The sequence below is a fragment of the Trichechus manatus genome, unplaced genomic scaffold (genome assembly GCF_000243295.1).
Source record: "Trichechus manatus latirostris isolate Lorelei unplaced genomic scaffold, TriManLat1.0 scaffold00044, whole genome shotgun sequence".
Lineage (NCBI taxonomy): Eukaryota > Metazoa > Chordata > Mammalia > Sirenia > Trichechidae > Trichechus > Trichechus manatus.
In genome coordinates this window covers 8,685,969-8,708,905 of record NW_004443980.1, presented here as the reverse complement: position 1 = coordinate 8,708,905, position 22,937 = coordinate 8,685,969, and the positions used below count along the sequence as shown (strand labels likewise).

The window sequence follows — 22,937 nt, the reverse complement described above, 5'->3', positions numbered from 1 at the left end:
CTTAGTTTCACGATGCCACTAATTTTCCAGACACAAACTGATATATATCTCCATCAATTTTCTTAGTCCCTCCCTTAAACTGTCATTTATTATAATCTCAATATTTCATTAATAACTTCAAAATCAACAGATCTCTGAAATATAACTGTTTGGATACTAAAGCCAGTAACATCGACTATTACAGAACTAGACCTTGCTAACTCGCACCACAGACACACAGATGGCACTGCATAAGCATTTGGATTTGCTTCAACAGTATCATGGAATTTGAAAACTTGAGGTGTGAAGACCTCTTCTAAACTTTTTAAATTCCTCTTTTAAAAATGCAACAGTCTTAAGAGACTGTATACACCCATAATTTTCAAGGTAGTTCAAATCACCCGGAAGCCTCCCAATATAACTGAATAGCTTAAAACGTTATGTTCCACAAGCAAGATCCTACCAGTATCATTCAAGTAGTATCAACTCTGAATACTTTTCCAGCAATATAATTTATATTAGCCTATTTAGAAAGAGCGGGGCACTGGTGGCACAGTGGCTAAGCCTTTGGCTGCTAACCAAAAGGTCAGCAGTTCGAATCCACCAGTTGCTCCTTGGAAATTCTATGGGACAGTTCTACTCTGTCCTACAGCATCGCTATGATTTGGAATCGACTCGATGGCAACAGTCTGGTTTGGGTTTTTATTTAGAAAAAGAATGCTAAACATCAGGTCCTCTCCTTTCATTCCACTGCTCCTTCATTCAACCATCTGTTTCTCACAGATGACTGCCAAAAGTGCTTACCGAGAGGATGTGAAGAGGAAGTAGCACTCCTCAACTCCCAGGCCCTAAATCGGTTATCACTGCCAGGAAATAAACAAGACCAAAAACAACCGAAAGTTAAGATCCTTTTACCGATTACAGGTCTGGAATGCTGAAAGAGGAAATCTCTAAATCCAAGACCTTACTCCTGCATACATACGCGAATCCTGCTCAAGGGTTCCTGAGCCCACATCAAATGATAGTCGCAGTCTTTTGCCTGAGTCGACCCGTCTCCTAGACAAATTCGCCACAATCAGAGCGCGAGAGAGAAACAAGGCCTGAGCACAAGGAGTTACGGCAGATTTAAGGGTAGGATGCTCAAGAAGAGCTCCAAATCCCGGTGTGACCCAAGTAGGGATGGTGGGCAACTAGGACCTTCCTCAGCCCCGGCTCGCCCAACGCCTTTTCCTGAAATATCCACACGAACTCAGAGAACCCTTACATCTGCCCCGAGTTTTCCTCGCAAGCGCAGTCCCGAGGCACCAACACCACCACCGCTCGAAGGAGCGGGGGAGGAGACCCTCTGTCACGCGCCTAGCCGGGAGAGGACGACAACAAGGAGGTGTCCACGCGCGGCTCCCGGAAACCGGTCCTCGGCTACTGAGGGGGCCCCAGGGAGACTGAGAAACAGAGCCCTCCTGCCGCTTCGCCAGGCTCAGGCGACAACGGGACGTGGGAAGAAAAAGAATGAAGAGAGACAGGACAGCAAAAAAAAGTCAACGAAAAGACTACCAGAGCGCTAGGAGATCGACTCAAACAGCCAACGGAAGACAGGGGATTACCCTGTTCCTAAGTAAACGAGGCAGCTTCCGGCCGCCAGATTAGTCGTCACCGCGCAGACAGCGCGCGTTTAATGGTACGTTGCGTCGACGCTGAGGACCGAGAGTGTTAGTGGGAGTTGAAATCCCGTATCTGTGCTTTGTGAAAGGAAACTGGGTGTCGCGGAGAACATTTTTGACTCCCAATTAAAAGTGAAATTAACAGAAAGAGTTTTTCTCCTTTATTACATAATTTCGTACTTGTAGGTGCGCAAAATGCCACATTTATTGAAAATAGCTACAGTCATTCATTCGCTTAACAGTGCTTATTGAGACACTGAGCGAGACCAGATCCGGCGTTTGTTCTATTTTTGAACATTTCTCTCTGTTTGTAGGCCATTGGCTATATTGTGGAGCAGAAGGAATGCACGTTTGTGTTTTTAAAGGTGCAAACAGAAATTTGCTGAAAATTTGGAACAAATCTTTGAGGTACTCCTGGCCATCTCTCCTTTTGCTTAGGGTCTCTAAGCTTTAAACAATGATTCGTATGATGCTGTTTATTAAAATTGTTTGCATAGTTAGTCAAACATCTTCAATCAAAGTAAAAAAAAAAATCAGTACCTAGGCCCTTCCAGTTAAAAACAAAAAAGTGAAAAGAAATGTGAACCATTGTCTTAATTTCAAGGAAGAATTTATTTTGTTCTTTGACAAAACCAAGAAATGGCAAAATCTTGTAACAAAACTCTTGATAAAACTTAAGAAGCTGGCACAATTATTTGGTCTTGCTGGAATCAATAAATTAAAATATGGGAGCAGAGTGATAAAATCAAGGGCATTAAACATTCCTGATGGCATGCCAGACTATTTTAGAGACAGCGGCAAGAGCTTCTTGGCAAGTTGGTTTGATGAAACGTTCAGGCAGCAAGAATCCAAATCTGCCTGTATCACGAAGTTCAATTGTAAATGAGTATTTGATGCCCAAGTCATAAATCCAGTCATTCGAATTTCCAGGAGCTAGATCTACAAGAAGAAATTGCTCTTTAAAAACAGTTTAAATTAGTTAACAAAGTTCTTTTCCCTAATACTGGAAAAAGCTTTACTTGTGTCTGATTATTAAGTAACCTAAGTTACTTGTAGAAAATGGAGATTGAGGGGAAAAAAGGTTAAGGAAGAAAGTAAAAATCACCCATAAAGTTACCAACCCAAACCCATTGAGGTGGAGCCAATTCCAATTGATAGCGACCCTAAAGGACAGGGTAGAACTTCCCCATAGGGTTTCCAAGGCCAAAATCTTTAGGGAAGCTGACTGCCACATCTTTTTCGTGCAGAGCAGCTGGTGGGTTCCAATTGCCAACCTTTCAGTTAGCAACCTAGTGCTTAACACTGCACCACCAAGGCTCCTTATAACCCTACAAAAGAGTGATTAAAAAGAAGGAAAAAAAAAAAAACCGCACACACAAATCGCTGTCGAGTCAATTCTGAAGCATGGCAACCCCATGTGTTAACAGAGTGGAACAGTTCCATGGAGTATTCTTGGCTGTAATCTTTAGGGAAGCAAATTGCCAGGACTTTCTTCCATGATTCTGCGGGGTGGGTTCCAACCCCCAACCGTTAGGTCAGTAGCCAATTGCAAACTACTTGGGCCGCCCAGGAACTTCTAAGGAATGATAATCACCATTAATGTTTTAGTGCATTATCTTTCATTTTGTAGTGCATGCATTCGCATATTAAATTTTTCCCTACATAAATGGATCACACTACGTATGCTGTCTTGTAACATCTCTAAATATAATCTATCATGACCAGCTTTATGTATTAATGAGTTCGAGTCTACATTACTATGTTTAATGAGTACATAATATTGCATGGTAAAACGAGATGTGATTGATTTAAGTAATTATTAACGTATTTAAGGGCATTTAGATTTTTTCCAATTTTTAACTAACATAAAGAGCTTTACAATTAATACCTCTATTCATATATAATTGCATCTTTATTTCTTTAGAATATTCTTCCCTAGAAATAGAATTCCTAGTCTAAAGATACACACTTTTTACAATTAATGATGCATATCTCCAAATAGCTTTAAAAGAATTGAACAAATTTATAACTCCACTAGCTGGGTCTGAATAGGCTCACTTCCCCTCCCACATCAACCATGGGAATTATGAACTTCTGGCAATTAGTTGGGTGAAAAATATTATCAAATTGTCTTAATTTTTGTTTCTTTGATTACCAGTGAGTTCAACATTTTTGGATAGGAGGAAAATTCATTGAGAACCTTCGATATGCAAATGACACAACCTTCCTTGCTGAAGGTGAAGAGGACTTGACACGCTTACTGATGAAGATCAAAGACTACAGCTTTCAGTATGGATTACACCTCAACATAAAAAAAATCCTCACAACTGGACCAATAAGCAACATCATGATAAATGGAAAAAAGACTGAAGTTGTCAAGGCATTCATTTTACTTGGATCCACAATCAATGCCCATAGAAACAGCAATCAAGAAATCACAGGACATATTGCATTGGGCAAATCTGCTGCAAAAGACCTCTTTAAAGTATTAAAAAGCAAAACTTTCACTTTGAGGACTAAGGTGCTCCTGACCCAAGCCATGGAATTTTCAGTTGCCTCATATGCATGTGAAAGCTGGACAATGAGTAAGGAAGACTGAAGAAGAATTGATACCTTTGAATTATGGTGTTGGCAAAAAATACTCAATATACCATGGACTGCCAGAGGAATGAAAAGATCTGTCTTGCAAAAAGTACAGCCAGTATGTTCCTTATAAGTGAGAATGGTGAGACTGCATCTCACGTACTTTGGACGTGTTATCAGGAGGGACCAGTCCCTAGAGAAGGACATAATGCTTGGTAAAGTAGAGGGTCAGTGAAAAAGAGGAGAACCTTCAAGAAGATGGATTGATATAGTGGCTCCAGTGATGGGCTCAAGCATAGCAACAATTGTGAGGATACCGCAGGATCAGGCACTGTTTTGTTCTATTGTACCTAGGGTTGCTATGAGTGGGAACCAACTCGACAGCACCTAACAACAGCATAGATTTACTGAGTGTGTATGTGTATGCACACACATATACATTTAACAGTGAATCCATATATATACATATATATGTGTATATAGGAAATCCTAGTGGGGTAGTGGTTGAGAGCCATGGCTGCTAACCAAAAGGTTGGCAGTTCGAATCCGCCAGGTGCTCCTTGGAAACCCTATGGGGCAGTTCCACTCTGTCCTGTAGGATCACTGTGAGTCAGAATCGACTTGATGGCAGCAGGTTTGGTTTTTTTGGATTTATATATATGTATCCATATGTGTACATATATGCATACGTATACATATGTGTATATATATATTTACCTATATATATGTTTATATATATTTATGTGTATAAAGGAGCCCTGATGGTGCAGTGGTTAAGAGCTTGGCTGCTAACAAAAGGTCTGTAGTTCAAATCCACCAGCCACTTCTTGTAAACCATATGAGGCAGTTCTGCTCTGTTCTATATGGTTGCTATGGTTCAGAATCGACTCTATAGTAACAGGTTATATGTATAAAACCAACAAAACCAAACCTGTTGTTGTCGAGTCACAGTGACCCTATACTATAGTACAGAGTAGAACTGCCCCATAGGGTTTCCAAAGGAACAGCTGGTAGATTTGAACTGCTGGGCCCTTTGGTTAGCGGCTGAGCTCTTAACCACAGCCCACCAGGGAACAAGTATACATACATATGTGGGGAGGGGGATGTCTGTAGGTATATATGCCTTAGTGGGATCTCTTTTCCATTTTATTTTCAACCTAATTATTATTGGTGTATAAGAAAGCTGCTGATTTGTATATAGTTAATTCATAGTCAGCCACGTTTCTTGAATTCTTTTATTGTTATTAATTTTTTGGTTGATTTTCTGTTTTCCAAGTAGACAATTATATAATTTGCAAATAATGATAATTTTTGCCTCTTTCTAATACCTGTACTTAGATTAATTACAAGGATGTTTACTGAAGCATTGTTTCTAATATTGAAAAGTATCCATCAACAGTGGACTGGACAATTATTCATTCATTTATTCACTCATTCATTCAACAAATATTTCTGATAACTGCTATCAGTATTTGGCATATATTCTTCCTGGCATTTCTCTATGCTTACACCTACACATAGATACATGCTAAATTAGTGAATGTGTAGAGATGGACTGATTTCATCATAAGAAGGGTTTGCTTCTATAAGCGCCTGCAGCCCTGAGGCATGTGGTTATGCTTTGGGGAACAGCAGTAAGGAAGAGGATGAGAACCAAGAAAGCTCTGAACTGTGAAGGAGTTGTGTGGTTCCTCTGTGATGGGTGAGGACCTGGGTCAGCAAAGACAGCAGTGGACCAGCATTGACCAGTGACACTAAGTAACAGAGAGATACCACGTAGACCAATCAGGCCCCTGTTGGTTCTGAGGCTATTTGGGATGGTTGGAGGTGGGGAAGAGACAGAAGACACCTCAAGAGGGAGATTCTGGATTTTCTACTAATATGGCATTTGGTGCTCAAGGAGTTTATTAAAAATAATGCAAATGTGACTGGTGGGGTAGTAGTTAAGAGTTCGGCTGGTAACCAAAAGATTGGCAGTTCGAATCCACCACCCACTCCTTGCAAACCCTATAGGGCAGTTCTCCTCTGTCCTAAAGGGTCGCTATGAGTCGGAATCAACTCAATGGCAATGGATTTGGTTTTTTTGGTTTATAGATCATATCTGTTAAAAGACATTCTGGGACCTTGAATATGCTGTCTCAAAGCTTTTTCACTTGCCCTTCTCTCTGCCTGGTGTCAACCAGAAACTATACCATAACCACTTTTGACCAGCCCCAGGTACTTCCACCTATGTTGTTAGGTGCCATCGAATCAATTCCGACTCATAGTGACCCTATGTACAACAGAATGAAACACTGCCTGGTCCTGCCCATCCTCTCAGTCACTGCTATGCTTGAACCCATTGTTGCAGACACTGTCAATCCATCTCGTTGAGAGTCTTCCTCTTTTTTGCTTACTTTACCAAGCATGATGTCTTTTTCCAGGGACTGATCCTTCCTGATAACATGTCCAAAGTATGTGGGATCAAGTCTCACCATTCTTGCTTCTAAGGAGCATTCCAGCTGTAGTTCTTCCAACATAGATTTGTTCATTCTTCTGGCAGTCCATGATATATTCGCTATTCTTTGCCAACACCATGATTCAAAATCATCAATTCTTCTTTGGTCTTGCTTATTCATTGTTCAGCTTTCCCATGCATATGAGGCAATTGAAAACATCATGGCCTGGGTCAGGTGCACCTTAGTCTTCAAAATAATACCTTTGCTTTTTAACACTTTAAAGAGGTCTTTTGCAGATTTGCCCAATGCAACACATTACTTGATTTCTTGACTGCTGCTTCCATTGGCATCGATTTTGGGTCCAAGTAGTTTCCACCTATAAACCTGGCTTAACTTTCCAAACTGCAATCTCTTGAGACTCATCATAGTAAAGCCAAGAACCCTGGCATGTATTCAAACCAAAAACCAAACCCATTGCCGTCAACTCAATTGTGGTTAAGAGCTCCCACGGCTAACCAAAATGTCGGCATTTCAAATCCACCAGCCGCTCCTTGGAACCCTATGGGGCAGTTCTACGCTGTCCTATAGGGTCACTATGAGTCTTACACCTATTACAAACCAAAAAGACTCATAGCCCAATCACCAAACTTGCCCCCACTTCAAAAGGACCTAACTTTGCTTGAATGACAGTTTTCCAGAGCCTTCCTTTTTATTCCAACTAACTTGCTTAAAGGGTCTATACAAAGAGATTGCTGACTTTCTCCAATTGAACTCTTTGGTATTTCCTCTTAAGTGCTAGCCTTATTTGCTTCAGCAGTTTGGTTTGCTCCCAAATAAAATCTTTCTGAAAATTTTTGTAACTCATCTCAAATTTCTGTAACTCATTTGACACTGGTCTTGCCCCATACCGTTATTTGGCAGCTTCTTACCTTATAGGACTCTGTCTTAGCTATCTAGTGCTGCTATCACAGAAATAATACCACAAGTGGATGGCTTTAACAAAGGGAAATTTATTCTTTTACAGTCTAGGAGACTAGAAGTTAGAATTCTGGGTGCCAGCTCCAGGGAGAGGCTTTTTCTCTCTATTGGCTCTGGAGGAAGGTCCTTGTCATCAATCTTCCCTTGGATCTAGGAGTTTCTCAGCATAGGGACCCTGGGTCCAAAGAATAGGCTGTTCTCCTGTATTTTCTTTCTTGGTGGTATGAGGTCCCTCTCTCCTCTGCTTGATCCTCTCTTTTACATCTCAAAGAGAATGACAAGATACAACCTAATCCTTATTAGATTGAGTCCTGCCTCATTAACATAACTGCCCCTAATCCTGGCTCATTGACATCACAGGATAATAATATCAGATCACAAAATGGTGGACAACCACACAATACTGGGAATCATGGACTAGCCAAGATGATGCACATTTTGGGAGGACAATATTCAATCCATAACATTTTCCCAGAATGTCCTATAGTGAGAGGCCCCCCAAGAACACTTTAGCTATGTAGCCTCTCTCTCCTGCAGACATCCTCAAACACATCAGCCCATTTTTTCTTCAAAGCACTTACCAATAGAATTACACTATATGTTATGATTTAATTGTTTACATCAGGAGTCGGCAAACTTTTTCTGTAAAGGACAAGATAGTGTATGTTTTAGTCTTTGTGAGCCATGTCGTCTCTGTCATACCTACTCAACTCTGCTATTCTGACATGAAAGCAGCATAGAAAATACCTAAGTGTATGAGTATAGCTGTGTTCCAATAAAACTTTATTTGCAATGAAATTTAAATATTATGTAGTTTTCAAATATCACAAAATATTACTCTTCTTTTGATTTTTTTCCAAACATTAAAAAAGTGTAAAAACCATTCTTAGCTCTTAGATTGTACGCAATTAGACAGGGGCTTGGATTTGGCCTGCCAGCCATAGTTTGCTGACTCCTGATTAAATGTTTATTTTCTGTTCCCCTTCTCTCCTACCCCTCCAGCTCCAAAAGGGCAGAAGCTTTGTCTGTCATCCCACTGTGGGTACATAGTTGTTAGTTGCCCTTGTGTTGATTCTGACTCATGGTGACATCACGTGTGCAGAGTAGAACTGCTCCATGGGGTTTTTAAGGCTGTGACTTTTTAGAAGCAGATCACCAGGCCTGTCTTCCAAAGTGCCTTTAGGGGAATTTTAACTGCCAACCTCTTGGCAGTGGCCGAGCACCTAACTGTTTGTATCACCCAGGGACTCCCGCCATAAATATCTTCCAGCAGAAGTTAATTTAAAATTTTTGTTGAGTTTTGCACATACCTAGCTCCTGTCAGTGTGATACACACAACAGACATTCAAATATAGTATGTTATGAGCTATACTCTTATACAGGCTCTTACTAAAAAGCATGTAATGTAAATGGTACTCCCTGTATTTGTATAGTGTACAACCTGTGCAAACTTACATGGTGACCCTTGGCAACTTACACATTCTTTTGACTCTTTATGACCTTTTCTATGTCACTCAACATGCATGATGCCAGTTCCATAATCTTTATAGAAGTAAGCATAATTCCTAAAATATCATTTTAACTTTTTTAGTATATCATTTATTAATACAGCTGTGTTCTGCACTGTCCTAGCTATGATGCTTCTGCTTCTAATTTTTCTAACCAATCATTTTACATATGACCTGGTTAAAAATATTCAGTTTTGAAGAACTAAATCCACACAGGAAACACTGAACACGCAGATTTCTTTACTACCTCACAATTCTCCAAGATCTTAAGAAGCAATACTTACATAAACTTTCTGCGCCACTGCCATGTGTATACTTGGTATTCCTACTTATACTCTCAATAGCACGGACAGCTTCCCTGGCCACCAGAGACTGGAAGCAAGAGGACATGAGATTTTAGTTGATGTACAGCTTTGAAACAGGACAGTTTCTACAAGACAATCATACATTAATGGAATCAAACAGTATATGTGAAAAAACTGGATTTGTCCAAAAGGTAAATTAAGAAAAAAATTAACCAAAATAATTATTTTTGTTTCACAGAAATCATAATTGGGTGGCTTTAACCATGAACTCATCCAATGCATTGAAATTTTTATTTAATCTGCAGAAAAAAGTAATCTAACACATGCCTTTTCAAAAATTCATTTATTCTGTAAATTGAAATACAACTATGCTTCAAAGGCAAACAATTTGGAGTTGTTTTGATCCTAGACAAAATTATCACCAAAGTTTAAATCCAACTTCTCTAAATAATACGTATCTACCTTATAAATGTGTGATTCACTTCTCATCCTTCTTGCAAACTCTATTTTATTCTTGTTTAAAATACCTAATAACTTTCAAAGATGCTTCATGTAAAAAAGATTATGTCCCCACTTCCCTCCTTTGTAGCAGAGTAATAACCAAGTCCCCTACTCAACTCTATTTGGCTCTAGATTACCCAGATCTTTCCTGAAGTTGGAATTAGCATCATGGTATTCGCTGTCACCCTCTCAAAAAACCCAGAAGAGCAGCAGTGACTATTATGTCATGTCTTTCCATTGTTTAAAAAAAAAAAATGTTTTAATGGAACCATATTGTCTACAGAATAAAATACAAATTGATTCTGGTATTCAAACTCCTTTATAACCTGGCTTCATCTACTTCCTCCTCTGGGGAATGCCATCTCCTCAGCTTAGAATGTCCTCCCTTCTCTGTAAGCCTATAGGAATCCTATCTTTTCCAATTCCAATCCCTGATGAAAATTGTATCCATTCTTTGAAGTCAATAAACTAAAAAACCAAACCCGTTGCCTTCGAGCAACCCTATAAGACGGAGTAGAATTGCCCCATAGGGTTTCCAAGGAGTAGCTGGTGGATTCAAACTGCCCACCTTTTGGTTAGTAGCCAAGCTCTTAACCACTGTGCCACCAGGGCTCTTTGAAGTCAATATGGAAGAGGCTGCATAGGTCCGGCTCACTATTATTACTCCCCATTGCTAAACCCCCACATTGTCTCATGATCTTTTTTCCCCCTCCTGTTCCAGTCTCTATAAAAAGTTTAAGATTAACCGATGTTCTTTCTTGGAGGGTGGAAAACAAGTGATAATGACCTAGGAATGAAAAACCAAACAAAGCACCAGTCCTTTGACAAGAAAACCAGTATGTCATCAGATAACCCCCAAGAATGCCAGTAAAAGATTAACTCATCTGGGACGTGACCACCTCAAGGAGGAACTAACACAAACTTTAAGACCCATAATCCTGTCCCTATAAAGCCTTCGGTCGATCTCCAGTTGGGGAGACAAGTTTTTGGAGGAATCTATTCCCCTCTGTCTCCTATATATCGATATATAATAAAACTCTTGCTGCTCACCTCACTCCTATCTCAGAATTGGCTATTGCGGCAGGTGGCTCCAATCTGCGTTACTGTGGTAACAAATAGTGCTTTGTTATTCTTGTTTCTTTACACTTCTGTCAATCCTTACTGGATTGTAAGTTCCTCGAGGACAGGGACTACATTATCCCCTCCCTTATCTCAGTGTTTCCTTCTCAATTGCAATCCCTTCCTATTCCAGTCTTAAGTGAGCTTACCATCTGTGCCACTTTTTAGTAGTTACTAAATGGCACCAGAAAGTCCCAGGTGATACAAATGGCTTTTGCTTGGATGGCAACCAGAAAGTTGGCAGTTTGAACCCACCCAGAGACATCACAGAAGAAAAGGCTTGGTGATCTGCTTCCATAAATATTAAGCCAAGAAAACCCTATGGAGCAGTTCTGCTCTGTAACACATGAGGTTACTATGATGTCTTAGTCATTTAGTGCTACTATAACAGAAATACCACAAGTGGATGGCCTTAACGAAGAGAAGTTTATTCTCTCATAGTCCAGTAGGCTACAAGTCCAAATTCAGGGCATTAGCTCCAGGGGAATGCTTTTTCTGTTGACTCTGGAGGAAGGTCCACGTTGTCAATTTTCCCTTGGTCTGGGAGCTTCTCAGTGCAGGAACCTCAGGTTCCAAAGGACACGCTCTGCTCCCAGCACTGCTCTCTTGGTGGTACGAGGTTCCTATGTCTCTCTGCACACTTCTCTCTTTTATATCTCAAAAGAGATTGGCTTAAGACACTACCTAATCTTGTAGACTTCTTCAATATAACTGCCGCTAATCCATCTTATTACATCATAGTGATAGCATTTACAATATATAGGGAAATCACATCAGATGATAAAATGGTAAGCAATCACACAATACTGGGAATCATGACCCAGCCAAGCTGACAGATATTTTTGGGGGACACAATTCAATACATGACACGTGAGTTGGAATCAACGTGATGGCATAAGACAACAACAATATCTTATGGCATCTTAGGAGTCCTTGGCAGTACAGAAGGTTATCTCATTAAGCTGCTAACCTAAAGGTTGGAGGTTTGAGTCTACCCTGAGGTGACTCGGAAGAATGATCTGGTGACCTACTTCTGAAAAAACAGCCATTGAAAACCTACGAAGCACAGTTTTACTTTCATGTGCATGGGGTCACCATGAGTTGGAATCCACTCGACTGAAAGCACCTGTTTTTTTTTTTTTTTTTTTAAATATGGCATCTTAAGGTACAGTTATTTGCAACATTTGTTAATGGCTGATTGCCCTAACTATATCATATTCTCTTAAAGGGCAGGGTCCTTACCTAATGCTTCTCTGAATGTCTATTGAGCACAATATTTTACACATAATAACTCTTAACAAATACTTGTGATAATATTAATCCAATTTAAAGCAAAATAAGACTAAACTTCCAAATAATGACATATATGCTTTCATTTCTTCAAAGATAATACCAATAAAGGGACTCCCTGAAGAAGAAAAAAGAATTGCAGTTATCATGTACATTTATGTTCTAAATGGGCTATTTTCTGAGAACAAAAGTAAACTTATATGTATCATCAGCCATTGCCACACCCCTAATGTGGCTGCCTTTTATTTTGTTAAAAGAGCCAGGATGAAATGAGTCAGTACGAAGCAAGCACTACACAAAGGTCAGACCTTGGTGAAGAAGCAGGCTGTTGCTATGACACTTCCTGTTGTCTAGAAAGCCTCTGGAATGAGGTCTTTGCTAAACCTAGTCACAGTCCATCAAAAATCCTTGCATGGAAGCACCCTGTGCCATCAATCCAAACATAGAGCATCTGGGACCAATAATTGATGAGGAGGAACAGACTGCGTGGGTAAACGGGCTCTTGCCTCAATGCTGAAATTGGAGGTGCTTTAATAGGACCAGGAGTCTCTGACGGTGCAAACAGTTAAGCTCTCGACTACTATCCGAAACATCGGTGGTTCAAACACACCCAGAGGCACCTCGGAAGAAAGACCTGGTGATCTTCTCCAAAAGGTCACAGCCTTGAAATCCTTATGGAGCCCAGTTCTACTCAGCAACACATGGGGTCTCCATGAGTCAGAATCGACTCTAGGGCAACTGGTTTGGGTTTTGATGTGGTTAATAAAACCAAACTCCTGGGGTTAGGGAGATCAGTATATAAACTATTCCTGCTGCTAATATCAAATTTATGGTGTATAAGGACAAATACAAATTGAAAAGAAAATATTTTAATTTTCCCTGTTTAAAATGGGCGAAAGCACTTCTCTCCTTGCCTGTTCTAACCGAATTCATGTTAGATAACTTGTCATTGTAAATTTTTTCTCTATCTCTTTGAAAAATAAATCTAAGGTGTTAATTGAACCTGGTAGCCATCTCTTTGAAATGTAACTTCAGGTAATCCTCCCCTAGCTTAACCTCAGGTGGCCCAGGCCCCAAATTGCAAACGTACTTCTGGCCATAAAGATACTCGAATATTAGCAATTTTATCTTAAAAACATGAACATATCAGGTTGTAGGCACTCAGCTGGATAAAGGGTAAGATTTCTTTCTGAAGAGACATAAAAGACCTATACAATAAAAATATAAGACACTACTGCAAAAAACCAGAAGAGACCTGCATAAGTGAAAAAACATACCTTGCTCAAGGATAGGTAGCCTCAACATTGTGCAAATGTCCATTCTACCCAAAGCGATCTACAGATACAATGCAATCCCGACCCAGATTCCAATGTCATTTTGTAATGAGATGGAGAAACAAATCACCAACTTCATATGGAAAGGGAAGAGGCACCAGTTAAGTAAAGCTTTACTCAAGAAGATGAACAAAGTTGGAGGCCTTACACTACCTGATTTTAGAAACTATTATACTGCCATGGCAGTCAAAACAGCCTAGTACTGGCACAACAACACATACACAGACCAATGGAACAGAATTGAGAATCCAGACAAATTCATCCACCTATGACCAGCTGATACTTGACAAAGGCCCAAAGTCCATTAATTGGAGAAAACACAGTCTTTAACAAATGATGCTGGCATAACTGGATAGCCATCTGCAAAAAACTGAAACAAGACCCATACCTCACATCAACCACAACAACTAACTCAAAATGGATCAAAGACCTAAATATAAAATCAAAAACGATAAAGATCATGGAAGAGAAAAATAGGGACAGCGCTAGGAGCCCTAATGCATGGCATAAACAGAATACCAACCATAAGTAACAACGCACAAGCACCAGAAGAGAGACTTGAAAACTGGGAGTTCCTAAAATTCAAACACTTATGTTCATCAAAAGACTTCACCAAAAGTGTAAAAAGACAACCTGCAGGCTGGGAAAAAATTTTAGCTACAACAAATCCGATCAGCATCTAATCTCTAAAATCTACAAGATACTGCAAAACCTCGACAACAAAAAGACAAATAACCTAACTAAAAAATGGGCAAAGGATATGAACAGGCACTTTGACAAAGAAGACATTCAGGCGGCTAACAGACACATGAAGAAACGTTCATGATCATTAGCCATTAGAGAAATGCAAATCAAAACTACAATGAGATACCATCTCACCGAACAAGGCTAGCATTAATCCAAAAAACACAAAATAATAAATGTTGGAGAGGTTGTGGAGAGACGGGAACACTTATACACTGTTGGTGGGAATGTAAAATGGTACAACCTCTTTGGAAATCAATTTGGTGCTTCCTTAAAAAGCTAGAAATAGAGGTACCATACGATCCAGAAATCCTACTCCATGGAATATATCCTAGAGAAATAACAGCCATCACACGAATAGATATATGCACACTCATGGTCATTGCAGCACTGTTTATGATCGCAAAAAGATGGAAACAACATAGGTGCCCATCAACGGATGAATGGATAAACAAATTATGGTATATTCACACAATGGAATACTATGCAACGATAAAGAACAACGATGAAGCCATGAAACATCTTATAACATGGAGGAATCTGTAAGGTCTGAGTGGATTTAGTCAGTGGCAAAAGGACAAATATTGTATAAGACCACTATTATAAGAACTCAAGAAAAGGTTTAAACACAGAAGAAAACATTCTTTGATGGTTATGAGGGTGGGGAGGGAGGGGAAGGGGTATTCACTAACTAGATGGTAGACAAGATTTATCTTAGGTGAAGGGAAGGACAACACACACTACAGGGGAAGTCAGCACAACTGGACTAAACCAAAGCTAAGAAGTTTCCTGAATACAACCAAACACTTCGACGGACAGAGTAGCAGGGGTGGGGGTCTGGGGACCATGCTTTCAGGGTATATCTAGGTCAATAGGCATAACAAAGTTTATTAAGAAAATGTTCTGCATCCTACTTTGGTGAGTGGCATCTGGGGTCTTAAAAGCTTGCAAGTGGCCTTCTACGATGCATCAGTTGGTCCCAACCCAGCTGGAGTAAAGAAGAATGAAGAACACCAAAGACACAAGGAAAATATTAGCCCAAGAGACAGAAAGGGCCACAGAAACCAGAGACTTCATCAGTCTGAGACCAGAAGAACTAGATGGTGCCTGGCTACCACCAATGACCGCCCCGATAGGGAACACAACAGAGAGTCCTGGATGGAGCAGGGGAAAGGTAGGGTGCAGAACTCAAATTCTGGTAAAAAGACCAGACTTAATGGTCTGACTGAGACTGGAGGAACCCCAGAAAGCATGGCCCCTGGACTCTCTGTGAACCCAGCACAAAAACCATTCCTGAGGCCAACTCTTCAGACAACGATTAGACTGGACTATGGAACATAAAATGATACTCGTGAAGAATGTGCTTCTTAGCTCAAGTAGATACGTGAGACTAAATGGGCAGCTCCTGTCCAGAGGTGAGATGAGAAGGCAGAGAGGGTCAGGAGCTCATTGAATGGACACAGGAACTCAGGGGTGGAAAGGAGGAGTGTGATGTCACAGTACAGGGAGAGCAACAACGGTCACGTAACAACGTATGTATAAATTTTTGTATGAGAGACTAACTTGAATTGTAAACTGTCACTTAAAGGATAACATTAAAAAAAATACTTCTTTCTGACGTGGCAATCTCTTTAGTGGACTGCCTGGCTTAATGTTTATTCAATAATAAAACTTTCTCTTCTATTTTTTGTGGAGAGAGTTTCTGGGTTAGGAGTAGTTTTTGTTTTTAATTATATTTGCCCAACAGGTGCTGCCAGCAGCTCTGAGGGAGAAAGATGTGGCAGTCCGTTTCCGTAAAGACGACAGCCTTGGAAACTCTATGGGGCAGTTCTAATCTGTCCTATAAGATCACTATAAATGGGAATAACTGGTGGCAGTGGGTTTGGTGTTTGGTTCCCCAGCTCCCTGTTCTTTCAGAACTCCCTTCACATAAGTTGTAATTGCAAATTCTTTCTGTTTCTTTGAAAACTGTATATCGAAGATGTTTTCTCAAGGACCTGAGAACCAAGTCTTCTGAAACACAATCATTCAGGAAGATCACACCTCTACCTCCCAGTTTCCTTGGAAGAAGATTAGCATAACTTCAGGTGCCCGGCTACAAACATATTACAAAATGAGTGATTTTATCTTAAGCACTAACATAATGAGTTGTACCCACACAGCTATATAAAGGGTCAGATTCCTTTCGGTCTTTGCAATGTCTTTAGCCCACTGCCTGAGATGCTTCATGTTCTGGATTAATGCTCCATCAATAATAAAACTTTTCTTTATCTTTTATTTTTGTGGTGAAGTTTCCTGGGTTGGGAGTAGATTTTGTTTTTAGTTACTTTTCCCCCAACAAATGCCAGTGAGAAAAATAATTCAGCAGCACTTACCAGCTCCTTGTGGTCTTTGCTTTTGCTTCTATTGTAGGAATAAGGAAACACTATGTGTTGGGAGTATGAATGCATGCTTATGTAAGCTTTAATGTGGTTGATATTTTTTCTCAAGAAATCAGCCACTGCCTTCACTTCTGGCTCCGATTCAGGGTAGGGTCCACAGTAGTTTTCAGAGCACGAAAAACTTGATGCGCCTTCCTCTGTGGTGAAATCAATAAAATGGAATTATGAGCCGATACACGTACTATTGTAATTTACGATTTCCCTGACAATGTATTCTCTTAATGTTTTTGGTGAAACATTTTTAGATAAATGGATTAGGTAAGGCTCTGTATATAACATTTCTGGTATCCATTATGTTGTTTATGCTTCTTTTGAAGTAAAATTTTTATATGCTCACATAGCAGACACTCCCAACAGTCAGTCACAACCTGTCACCCTTGCTGCCTGGGGGCAGTCATCTTGCAACCTTGAGAAAGTGGCAAAGAGAATCTCAGAGATGCCAGGCCTGTCTTCAAACTTCTGGTTCTGTGAGAAAAATAAGCCCTATTTTTTTGAATCTACTGTAAATTTGACTTTCTGATATTTGTAGTTTAAAAATCACTGATCAATACAGCCCATAAAAGAAAAGCTTCACTCTGGGACTCAGAATATGCAAGTTCTACCTTCAGTGCAGGGCCTTGGGTGGCACAAACAGTTAAGCTTTCAGGTACTAACCAAAAGGGTGGTGGTTTGAGCGCACCCAGAGGTACCTAGAAAGAAAGGTCTGGAGATCTGGAAGAGGCCGCGTTGGCCTGGCTCACTATTATTACTCCCATTGCTAACCCCCACATTTTCTCATGATCTTGTTTTTCCCTCTGGTTTCAGTCTCTACAAAAGGTTTAAGATTAACCAGTGTTCCTCCATGGAGGGTGGAAAACAAGTGCTAACGATCTAAGAATGACAAAGCAAACAAAGCACCCATCTTGGGACAAGAAAACCAGGATGTCGCCAGATAACCCCCAAGAAAAGATTAACTCATCTGGGGCGTGACCACCTCAAGGGGGAACTAACACAAACTTCTAAGACCCATAATCCGGTCCCTATAAAAGCCTTCGGTCGATCTCCACTTGGGAGACGGGTTTTCTGGAGGAATCTATTCCCCTCTGTCTCCTATATATTGATATATAATAAAACTCTTGCTGCTCACCTCATCCCTGTCTCAGAATTGGCTATTGTGGCAAGCGGCTCCAATCCGTGTTGTTGTGGTAAAGGATCTACTTCTGAAAATCTATTTCTGAAAAATCAGCCATTGAAAACCTCATGGAGCACAGTCCTACTCTGACATACCTGGGGTTACCAGGAGTTGAAATCAATTTGAAGACACTTTTTTTTTTTTTTAAACTTTGAGTGCTACTTTTAACTTGCTAAATTGGTTCATTAAATAAAATGGGATGGTGATATTTGATACCAGAATAATACCTATTCACTACTTTAGAGATTATATTCAACACCACTTCAGACAGTAGCCTGTCTTCCAGCGTTTCTCCTTTCTGTCCCCAATTCACAGAAATGGAGTCCCAGGAAGTCATCCAAGGCATCATTCCCTCTTGGAAAAATTGATTAGCCCAGAATTGGTTCTTAACTTGTGTTCTGCCGGTCGGACTCCTTTCACCGATAATCTGAAGCTAAGATTCTGGTCTCAGTCTGACTGCTGTCTTGAACAAAGGCAATACCACCACCAGCCAACCCGCAAAGAGCACATGCTGCGTGACAGAAACTCTGCTAAGTGATTTACAAGCAATATCTCATCGAATCCTCACAACAACCCTATGAAGTAAGTACTGTTGTTTTAGGAGATGCAAATTGAACGCTGTTGATGATAACCATCCTTCAGAAGAAGACATGCCATACTGTTAGGCGCTTAACCTTTTATTTCTAATCTCGACTTTGACATTTAATAGCTACATGGTCATGGGCAAATATTTTTAAACCTATTTGTTCCTCAATTTCCTTACCTGCAAAATGGAATAATAATAATTACTAAATGAAGATTTAGTAAGGATTATAGGAGATAATACATTTAATAAGGTACTTTGCACAGCACCTGGCATCTAGCAAGTGTTCAGTAACTTTGTTCTTGTTGATCATCATCATCATCATCAATATGCAGATTGGGATGAAAGTCAGAGTTCATCACAGAGATGAGAGGAGAGAAAGGACTCATTGACGTCCCGACAGGGTGCAGGCTCAGTTCCAGTCTATTTCTGAGGCCAACTGCATCCTTGAACTTGGGTTGCAGGGGCTGCTTCATTGTCCTTACAAAGCCTGCCTTTCTTAAGCTTTTTTTGCTTTCTTCCTATTATTTGCAACTACAAACTAATGTTTGTTAAACGTTCTTTTCCCCATGAGTAATGTGTGGAACATCCAAGGCCTTTCCAAGTATTTTATTTGTTTTTATTTTTAACCAGTAATGTGAATTGACAAACTGTTTCTGACACTTTGGTCACCTTTGAGTACTCCTGCCCTTTTTCCTGCTATACACAAATTCAAAAGATTAGAAATTATATATTGAGGATAGTGGTGGGGGTGGACATGAAAGAGTAGCTGAGAGAAGTGGTGCCTTAATATGAATCCTGAAACCAGTTCTGTACAGTAGAAATATAATGCAAGCTGCATATATATTTTATATTTTCAAGTAGTCACTTCAAAAAAAGTAAGAAAAAACTGGTGAAATTAATTTTAATAAGATAGCTTATTTAAACCTATGTGTATAAAATGTTATCATTTCAAATGTAATCCATATGAAAATAATTCATGAGATATTTTATGTTATAAATATTCAAAATCGGTATTTATTTCACACTTACAGCATATCTTAGTTCAGACTAGACACGTGTCAAGTGCTTGATACCCACACGTGGCTAGTGATTACTGTACTGGACAGTGCAGCCTCAGAGACTCATTCTGTGACTGTCATTCTAGGAGGGTTGAGTCGACGCACATAGGCCTCAGAAGAAAGGCCTGGTGATCTATTTCCAGAAAAGCAGCCTTTTAGAACTCTATGGAGCATAGCTCTACTCTGACACACCTGGGGTCACCATGAATTGGAATGAACTTGATGGCAACTAATAATATGGTCTTATGGAAAAAAATGCAAACTATTGTCCAATGCATGCTGGCTGCAAAAACTTTGTAGTTTAACTTAATATTTAGAAAATGAGTGAAGCTGTCTTAGAAAGCTTGAGACCAGAGGTTGTCACAAAGTGTTCTCTCCCCTAACCCTCATTCCCGTCCCCAATATACAGACACACAATTTTAATACAGGGGAAGGGTAAAATGAACATACAAATCAACAAGTAAATCTAATGCGTCACTTCCCATTAAAAAGTGAGGTACGCTTCTAGATCCTTTACAGAAAGTATCATAAAGGCACATTCTGCTTGTCTGAATGAGGAGGAGTTAAGATTTAATTCTTTCTTCTCACTGTATTGCTTACATACTACTGAAGAGAAGATGGGGCTCTTGGGAAAAAAGGATTCCTTACCATTACTTTTTCATTTTATGTAGGACTTTCTTGCCTATATTTGCTGCTTCTGTTTCTTTTTATAAAACTTCCATTAAGTGTAATAATACAGCACCATGCCAAAGAGGGGACTGAAATGTTTCTTTATGACAATAAGAAAATAAAAAACCAACCCTGTTGTTCATCCAGTAGATTCGGACTAATTTAGGAAATAATATTGGAGTTATTATTCCCTGTCCTTGAGCATAGAGAATGTGACCCAGCTGGAGCTGGATTCACAAGGACACATCAGCTGGGCCCTGAGGTATAAAGATAGTAGCTAAGATAATCTTGGAAAATATCTTTTAGAGACCCTTACACATAAACCATTCAAACAGAACACAAAAGACTTTCCACTCTTATCTTTTCCTATTAGCATTTAGTGAATAGAAGATTTGTTGGACCACTGCAGACCCTCCTGACTGTCCTTACTAAAACCTGTACCAGTGATTGTTAAGACAGAGATTCAAAATGTAGGAACACAGTTTCTAGCCAATCTGTGAAAAGGTGAAGCTTTCAAAGGTTTTGCCCATTTCTGATGTTAATATATACCGATGATTCTGTAATGTTCCTTGGACTTGGGCAGATATGGCTCTAGCAGCATGCTTGTCTGTTTTCCCGCTTTTGCCTTTTTGAATATATGCTGAATAAAATTTTCTTTTTGCTTTATTAAACTTTGTGATGTTTTTTCCCTACAACACGACTCATGGCAACCCCAGATGTTACAAAGTAAAAGTGCTCCATAGGGTTTTCTTGGCTGCAATCTTTATGTAAGCAGATCTCCAGGCCTTTCTTCTGTGGCGCCACTGGGTGGGTTTGAACTGCTGATCCTTAGGTTAGTAGTGGAGTGCAGACTGCTTGTACTACGCAGGGACCTCTTGATGACCATAACGTGACTATATTGAATAAAATTAAGCACCGAAAAAGCTTGAAGATAAAATAAGAAGTTCCAAAAGGGAACTTGCATCTGAAGAGTGATTGTCAAAATCCCTATCCATTCATCCACAGGCAGCTATTTTTCGACAAGGTGTCAAAGTCCATTAAATGGAGGAAGAAATAGTCTCTTTAAAAAATGGTGCTGGCAAATCTAGTTATCCACTTGCAGAAAAATGAAACAGGATCCATACGTCACACCATATGCAAAAATTAATAAAAATGGATCAAAGACCTAAATATTAAAGCTATAACTATAAAGTTTCTGGATACAATATAGGGAAAAGACTATGGGACCTAATTTTCTTTTGAAATAGATTATTAAACACACCTACAAATACATGAACAACAGAAGACGAAGTAGATAACTAGGATCTCCTAAAAATTAAATATTTATATTCATCAAAAATAAAAAATGAGCAAAGGACATGAACAGACACTTCACCAAAACGGACATACAAGCAGCCAACAAACACAGGAAAAGATATTTGCAATCATAAGCCATTAGAGACGTGCACATAAAAACAACAGCGAGACACCCTCTCACCCTTGCAAAAATGGCACCGATCAAAAAAACAGAAATCAACACTTGCTGGTGAGGTTGCCGGCCAATTGGAATCCTGCTCCACTGCTGGTGGGATTGTACCCGGGTAAGTCAGAAAGCGTTGCTACTAGGATTCCAGTTCATACATGCACAGGTTTATTCCAAACGAAACGTGTTTAAACATGTCTCTGTGATCAGTGGACGGCTGCAGACAGATTCTATCAGTACTACACTTGTCTTAGTCTCGTTAGGGTGCCCTAAAAAAAAGGATACTTTTGTGCCATGGAAAAAAAGATTTTTGAGGTCAGGGCTAATATCAAATTTTTAACAAAACTCAAGTAGACCTCTTCCCAAATCATTGAAGCTTTGCAACAAGTTTATGGGGCTGCTGCCCCACATAAAACAACAGATTTTAGATGGATCAAGCGTTTTAAGGAAGACGAGAAGACCTCAAAGATGAGCTGAGAGGGAAACCACTCAGAAGGTTATGGCGACTGCTTTTTGGAATTCCAAAGTGGTCATCTTCATAGATTTTCTTGTAGGACACAGGACAATCACAGGGGCGTCTTATGAAGAAGTTTTAAGAAAACTGCAAACTGTATTGGTGAAAAAAGGCCAGGAAAGTTGTGCCAAGGAATTTTTTTCCATCACGACAATGCACCTGCTCATTCCTCGACAGTAGCAAGGGCTGTCCGATGAGAATTTCATTGGGAAACCTGACCCCATCCACCCTACAGTCTTCATCTTGTTCCATCAGACTTTTTTTTTTTTTAATTGTACTTCAGTGAAGGCTTACAGAACAAATAGTTTCTCATGTAACAGTAGTACACATATTGTTTATGACATTAGTTAACAACCCCACAACATGTCAACCCTCTAATTCCTCAACCTTTTTTTTTTTTTCTGGTGAAAATACACATAGCCAAAGATACACCAATTCAAAAATTTCTACATGCACGGTTCAGTGACATTGACTACGCTCTTCCAATTGTGCAGTTATTTTCACTTAAGATGAAGGCTTACAGAACAAAATAGTTTCTCATTTAACAGTTACTACAAATGTTGCCCTATGACAATGGTTAACAATCTCACAACACA

General features: G+C 39.7%; 1 protein-coding gene across 1 annotated transcript in view; it reads right to left on the bottom strand.

Moving 5' to 3' along the window:
- Positions 1–2,373: 2,373 nt before the first annotated feature.
- Positions 2,374–22,937, bottom strand: part of LOC101350804 (carboxypeptidase B2-like) — a 66,754-nt gene continuing 46,190 nt past the window's right edge. Inside the window, exons 9-11 of the mRNA XM_004376640.2 lie at positions 16,816–17,018; positions 9,432–9,519; positions 2,374–2,579 (exon numbers count right to left, since the gene is read on the bottom strand). Of these exons, the coding sequence (XP_004376697.1) occupies positions 2,395–2,579; positions 9,432–9,519; positions 16,816–17,018 (476 nt within the window). The 3' untranslated portion in view covers positions 2,374–2,394. The remainder of the gene's footprint in view (positions 2,580–9,431; positions 9,520–16,815; positions 17,019–22,937) is intronic.